Source organism: Humulus lupulus, chromosome 9 (genome assembly GCF_963169125.1).
Source record: "Humulus lupulus chromosome 9, drHumLupu1.1, whole genome shotgun sequence".
Classification (NCBI taxonomy): domain Eukaryota; kingdom Viridiplantae; phylum Streptophyta; class Magnoliopsida; order Rosales; family Cannabaceae; genus Humulus; species Humulus lupulus.
In genome coordinates, this window is record NC_084801.1 from 23,700,121 (window position 1) to 23,707,625 (window position 7,505).

The 7,505-nt window shown below is 36.8% G+C and overlaps 1 protein-coding gene across 1 annotated transcript; it reads left to right on the top strand.

Moving 5' to 3' along the window:
- The first annotated feature begins 4,464 nt into the window (after positions 1-4,464).
- LOC133801481 (putative germin-like protein 2-1) lies at positions 4,465-5,262 on the top strand. The gene is made up of 2 exons (XM_062239696.1): positions 4,465-4,588; positions 4,727-5,262. Exons 1-2 carry the CDS (start codon positions 4,465-4,467, stop codon positions 5,260-5,262), a joined length of 660 nt encoding a protein of 219 aa, XP_062095680.1.
- The last annotated feature ends 2,243 nt before the right edge of the window (positions 5,263-7,505 follow it).

Here is a 7,505-nt window from a genome sequence, read left to right on the forward strand (position 1 = left end):
AGTCTCAATCTGAATCTGAAGCAGGAAGTGCCAATGTCAATGAGACACAAGTTGTCTCAAAGGTACTTGGTCAACGTCGTGGCCACAACCGAGGCATTGGACGGAAATTGAAGGGCACTAGTACATTTGCCTCAAGCGCCACCGGATCCTCTTCATAATTACAGGCATCACCGTTTCCGTCCACCACAGTTGGCCCTCCGACTATACCACATGAGGCTTTCTAGTCCATGATTCAACACTTCAGTCAAGCCTTTATGACCCAGAACAACAACATCCAGCAAATGCAACAATATTTGCAAAAAATAAATCCGAGCATCCAACCTCCACAATTTCAGCCTATCAACTTGGACATGAACATGATACAGTCCATGATGCCAAGCTTTCAACCACAACAGCCACAACGACCACAGCCACCACAACAACAACCACCACAACCAACACAACAACCTGACAATAATAACTTTGGAATTGATTTTGATGACATTTAGTTTTATTAAGTTACTATTTTTAAATTATTAATATTTTGTGTTTTTATTTTTATTTATATTTTGGAGACAATACTACTTATGTTTTCTTATCTTACATTTGTGAGATTATGAATATTGTTAAATTGGTTTTATTTATTTATTTAATTAATATTCAATAATTTATTAAATAAATTTTAATCAATATAATTAATTAAATATATATTTTTTTAAAATTATATACCTACAGCGACGACATGTGGTCGCTGTAGGTGGAGCGGTTGACGGACCTATAACGACCACATGTCCTCGCTGTAGAAGTTTTTTTAAATTCAAATTTTCAAATCTTTGCACTACCAATAGTGACGACATGTCGTCGCAATAGCCCAGTCTAACCGAAAAAAAATTCCTACTGCGACCGACATGTCATTGCTGTAGGAAAACCCTACTGCGACGACTGCGTTTTGTCATCGTCATAGATGGCTACACATACGGACCTATAGCGACGTCGTTGTTGTGACGACATGTCGTCGCTGTCTACCTACAGCGACGACTTCTTCATCTACAGCAACGACAAAAGTCATCGCTGTAGATATTTTTTCTTGTAGTGTGTGGCGGTCGAGCAGCTGCATATGTACAAGCTGCCCCTAAAATTGTCCAACTCATGGCTTGTACAGTTTCCCCTTTCCCTTACCTTCATCACATAACACCCGTGAGCCAAGGCTCAGCAAGAAAACTTAAATCGATAGATTCAAATAAGCAACATAATAAAAATAACATGCTTAGCAGTAGTAACCCTACTCAATCAAGCACATAGTCCAATTTAAACAATCAATGAGTTACACAAGTGCAAACTGCACTTCCAATTATTTAGGCGGCATTTGGGTCAGACAAGTGCATACTACCCTCCTAGGTTTCCCTAACCAGAACGGCCTGCGTTCCCCATGCTTATTGTCGACCCTGACTCTTAGACCAAGCTTTCATATCAAGTATAATCAGATATACATTTTACCTAACACGCAATTGGATACAGTGTATACAAGGATGCCTAATCAAGTAATCACAGACATAATTATAGTAATATTCATTAACAGAGGCTCGAGTCCAAATTGCAACCAGGGTGCAGTTTTCTTACCTCGAGTTTCGAGCAGATAGCATATGGCGACCCTGAGCACGATCCTTATCCCTCAGCCTAACGGTATAACCTAGTCACAACATAATAATGGATAATCATCAAGAACTAAACTATTTAAAAGCTTCGAGCTTAATTCCTAGCCTTCGGGACCTCGAATTCTACTAAATAGGGTAGTAGAATCCTTTTCATGCCTTTAGGTTTGAGTTCTCATGCTCAAAAGCCCTATTTGGCCAAAATCCTCAATTTGAGTCGTGGCGCTCCTCACAAGCGCTGCAGCTCTCTACAACTCAGAGAGCCCTGACCCCCGTTTGACTGGACACGCGTCACGGTGCAACCCACTAAGCGTCACGGCGCCAAGGCGATTCAGAGAACTGCCCTAGCCCCTGAGTTCATGCGGGATGTGGCACTCTAGCAACAGTGTCGCGGCGCAACCCGCGAGCCAGAAAAGTTAGCGATTTCAGAAATCTCAATCTCTCCCAAAACCCCTCCAAACTCAGTTTTCATCCCAAATTGACCACCCAAACTATTCCAGCAATTCAAATACACAATAGATAATAACCCATAGCCTCTCAAACATCCCCAAACACCAAAACACAAGAACTCCCCAAGAACTCAAAAAGATAAGCTCAAAACTTACAAAAGTTGACAGAAGAGAACTCATCTCAATCACAACGAAATTCCTAGCTGACTTCCCAAACTAAGCAGCCTCTAATCCCTCCAAGAATTGCTTCAAAGTTCAAGAGCTCTCTTCAAGGATCAAAGAAACACCTCCAAGGAAGAGAAAGAAAGAAAGAAAACGAGAGAGAGAGAGAGAGAGAGAGAGAGAGAGAGAGAGAGAGAGAGAGAGAGAGAGAGAGAGAGAGAGAGAGAGAGAGAGAGAGCTGAGTGTTTTGTTTTGGTTCTGATTTCTGAAGGCTTTCTATAGCCTAAGTCTATATAAGGTTGGGGAAAAGACCAAAACGCCCCTAGCCTTAACCTTAGTCCTTTAATGTCTCCAAGGGCAAAATCGTCATTTGCCATCCTTTCCCACTAAACCTCAAATAACACTATAAATTCCCAATTAACCCCGACATACCCAAATAATCACCAAATAACTTCTCATTACCCGATAAACCCCGACAATGTAATAGATTACTAAAATACCCCTAGGCACACCGTGAGCTGGGTATTTGACCTCGTTGTGACTTTTCTGCTAACTCGCTCACTAAGATTGCCTCTTGTCGAATATCACAAATATATCTATATAATAATGTGGTCTTAATCACATAACACATATAATTACAATTATACCCTCAACGGGTCAAAATTGCAATAATGCCCTTATTAATGAAAACTGGCCCACATGCATATTTAGTACCCAAAAACATGCATAAGTATTCACATTCATATAACTCATATATGTCACATAATCACACATATATTCAATTAAATCCACATATTAATCCATTTATGCTCTCCCGACACACTAATCAAAGCACTAAGCCTTATTAGCGAATTTTGTGAATTTGAGACGTTACACACAGTCTCAGTTCTCAAACTCCACAGATTGACACCATGAAGGGTGGACTCGATTGAACCTAAGCAAAGCACACAATTAGCATCATGATCTAGCTACAAGATTGACCCTAGTTCCCCTTTTAGGAAATGCATGATTAATAATCTTCGTGATATTTCTACTAAAACATCATCTCATATGCATTGTCTAAGTACAACTTTTTTAGAAGTGAACGTATAGAAAATATCTCGAAGCATCCAGGACCCATAACTTATTAGTTTCCTTTGGGATCGATTTAAATGAATCTTAATAGAGCTTCAAGTCACATTATTATCCTCTGATATAAATTCAACAACTTGATATTTTTTTCTGTTTGATGTGAATTTATTTCCAACTTTGCTAAACTACCCAATCTTGTTTGAGCACAATAACGTTTTACGTTAACATTTCGTTGTCTTATAATTTATTTTCATTGTCGTATTGATTGGGACCGTTAATGATTTTATTTTATTTTATTATTGCGACCATGTGTAGATAGTTTATTTGATATCGAATTCTAGTTTCTAAATTTTCGCATGTTTATAATAAGTTAGAATAAAAAAATAAATAACATAAATTATGGTGATTAAAAAACAAGGTTATCATATAAAAGCTATTACAACCTCACACATAATTGACCTTATCCTCATACCCTTCTCAAGAATAATGTCATCACTAAACCTCCATAATATGTAAGACTATATCACTATGATGACAAAGTCCTCAAATTGAACTAAAAAGGTGAGTATAATATATATATATATATATATATATATATATACATCTATAATTGACTGATAGAAACAAAAGGTTGCGCTTAAGAACAGGTAAGAGTATACATTAATAATAATAATAATAATGATAATAGCATACGTACATATTCATGTAAGTATAATATTATATATTTGGCTTTATCCACTTTGACCAAGTAAGCAAGAAGCTGTAATTATATTGGTTTGGAAATACATGAGAATTGCCGGCGGAATGTACTACAGTTTTAATAGTTGGTAAAGAAAAATTGACAATAATTTGATCAATTAGTTATTTCATAAGAATATTTCACATGTAATTATATAATGCTATATCTCTCAGTTGCATTATGCTTGGTCGTATAATTAGTTGATATTTGACCATGAATTGACCTTTTCAATTTTACAATATAAAACATCTCTACTTTAATTTTCTCCATAAAAGCAGCTCCTTTGTTTCACTTTTGCATAACTCAACCAAGTCACCATTCAGATTTAAGCAAAACTAGAATAAGTGACTTTCAAGCGATAGTAATTCGATCCTCTTAAAGATATTTGACAACAAGAAGCACATAATTTTCAATGGCTTCTAATAATCATAATTTGCTTATCATGTTGGCATTATTTGCCATAACTTGTTCCATTGCCTTGGCATCTGATCCTAGTCCCCTTCAAGATTTCTGTGTCAAAGATTCCAACAGCCCAGGTGAATATAGATATATACATACATATATAAACTTTTACTACACATTTTTTTTGCTGCATGTATATAATATGATATATGCATATAAATAAATACTTATCCATTTACTCAAAATATATGTCTGGTTCACTCTTATTGCAGTGCTTGTGAATGGCTTTGCCTGTAAGGATCCAAAGCTCGTTGATGCCAACGACTTCTTCTACAGTGGGCTTAACATGCCAGGAAACACATCAAACCCAGTTGGCTCTAAAGTGACTCTAATAAATGTAGAAAAGATTCCTGGGCTCAATACTTTGGGCATCTCATTGGCACGTGTGGACTATGAACCATTGGGCCTTAACCCACCTCACACACATCCCCGAGCCACAGAGCTGTTCACTGTTATACAAGGCACCATCCAAGCTGGCTTTGTCACGTCAAACCCAGAAAATCGTTTCCTAACAAAGATACTTCACAAGGGAGATGTGTTTGTTTTTCCAAAGGGTATGGTTCACTTCCAGAGAAATATTGGGCACAGTAAGGCATTGGCTATTTCTACATTGAGTAGCCACAATCCTGGGATTGTTACCATTGCAAATACTGTGTTTGGATCTAATCCTGACATCCCTGCTGATTTTCTAGCTAAGGCTTTTCAAGTGGATAAGAATGTAGTTTTAAATGTTCAGTCAAAGTTTTAGATGAACATACATAGGTCTATTTGGATTATGATTTGAATTCATTTAAATTTATTATCTCAAATGCAATCAAAATATTTTTTTATTCAGCTATTTGTTTCAACTTTAATAATAATTTTGTGATTGTATGATATACGAAGGTGGAATTAATTGTTTCTTTTTTTCTCGTTGAGGCTTCTTCTTTTGTGCAAATTTCCTTTTAGTATTCTTTCTTTTATATGCCCATATTGTACAATGACAATATAATGCGTGTGGACGTTTGTTTTTGGTATATGCGCACATTTTTATGTACTACCGTTTTGAATCAAACATTTATTTACATATATAGATAAATTATCATTGCAGGGTTTATTCTAGTCACACTAAACTTCCTACACGATTTTAGGAAATTCAAAATAATTTAGGATATCGAAAACAGGGTTACACACTTCCAGTAATATCATGTATACTCAATATTCTATTTGGATCAAGTTTTTGGCACTCTAAGTTATTTAAAATTTTCTAAAAAATGTGCAAGGGGTTTGTAGTATGTCACGACCCGAGCTCTAAGTCGTCGCAGATTTGTAATATCCATAATTTGGGTGGTCAAAGGTCAAATTTTGACCCTTGTTAGAAAATAGTCTTTATAAATGATCATTTAATTTATATTAAATAATACTATACTTATAAGTTAAAATAATGGAATAATTCCTATAATTATATATAAAAATATTAGTGATAAAAGCATGATCATTTATCATTATACATAGAACAATAATATTCTCACAGTTATGTAATCATCAAACAGTTAAATTTAATAAGTCATAAACACCCAAAATAATACTTAGCATCCACCATTCCTCATCCCTAACTATTTCATAACTCATTCAGATATACTGATCATTAGATTCAAAGTCGAATACATATAATGTTCAAAAGATAAGACAATGACACGAAATAGAAATAGGCTAAACACATTGGCTCCATCGATAATTCATCTTTTCCACATTCACGTCACTAGGCTCCTGGAATGGGAGAGAAAGGGGTGAGCTTATAAAGCCCAGTAGGAAAGCAACTACTAACATAGGACCCAAAAGTTTAATACAACCCCTGCATGGTTAGCTTTGAAAACAAAACATACATCATCATGTATAAACCAAAATAGAGAGAAACCAAAAATAATCATAAGAGCATTGTAATGCCCTGGATTCCCTATTATGGTTAATGGCTGGTTTAGTAGGCCGGGAGGGCCATAACTGTTTAATTATGCCATTAAATGTGTTTATGCATGTTTATGAGAATTATATTATAATATAATGTTAAATGCATGCATGTGAGTCAACATTTGTTTACAGGGGTATTATGGTAATTTGGCCCGTTGAGGGTATACTTGAGTATTTGTTTGCGTGATAATGATATATTGTGAGACCACATTATAATGTGGATTGTTTCGAGTATTTCGACATGAGACGATCTTTAAACATGATTTATCGGTTTGGTCATAACAGGTTTGAGCTCGGGGCTCGGGGTGAGTCTCGGGGTGATATTAAAGGTTATAGCGTTACCGGGGATTTTAGGGTAACGGGTTATGAAATATTGGTGTTTGAGGATTTCGAGATTAGCGGGAATTGAGAAGCGTTAATTATAATTAACGGGTTTAGCGGAATGTACCAATTTTGCCCTTGGGGTGGCTTTGGAGGCTTAAGATGACATAGGGGCATTTTGGTCTTTTTAGGGGTGGATATATATGAACTTAAGTGGCTGAAGACTTTAGAATAAAATAGAGTAAAAACAGAGTTTTGCCTCCTCCATTCCCGTACATCATCCTCTTCATTGCTTCTTTGAGGTTTTGGAGCTCTAGTTGTGGAGTTCAAGCTAGGGAACCTTAAGGGCTGGATTGGAGACTTGATTTGGCTTGTGAGGGAGGCTCAAAACCGGTTTCAAGGTGAGTTTTAGCCTTTGGTTTCAGCTAGTACTCTGTTTTCGTTTTAGTTTGTAATTCATGGAGTTTGATGTGGGAAGTGAGAATCAAAGGGGGTTTTGGTGTTGGTTTGTTTGGGGTTTGATGTGAGTAAGCTAAGGGTGTTGTTTGGGGGTTCAATTATGTGTTAGGAAGAGGTTTTATGAGGGTTTAAAGGTCTGGTTTGAGAGGGAATTGCACAGGGAGAAAAACTGGTTCGTGTGGCCGACTTAGCCATTCTGGGCTGGGCGCCGCGGCGCAGCAGGGGAGCGCCGCGGCCCTTGGCGTTTGGCAGGCAGGGAGCCTC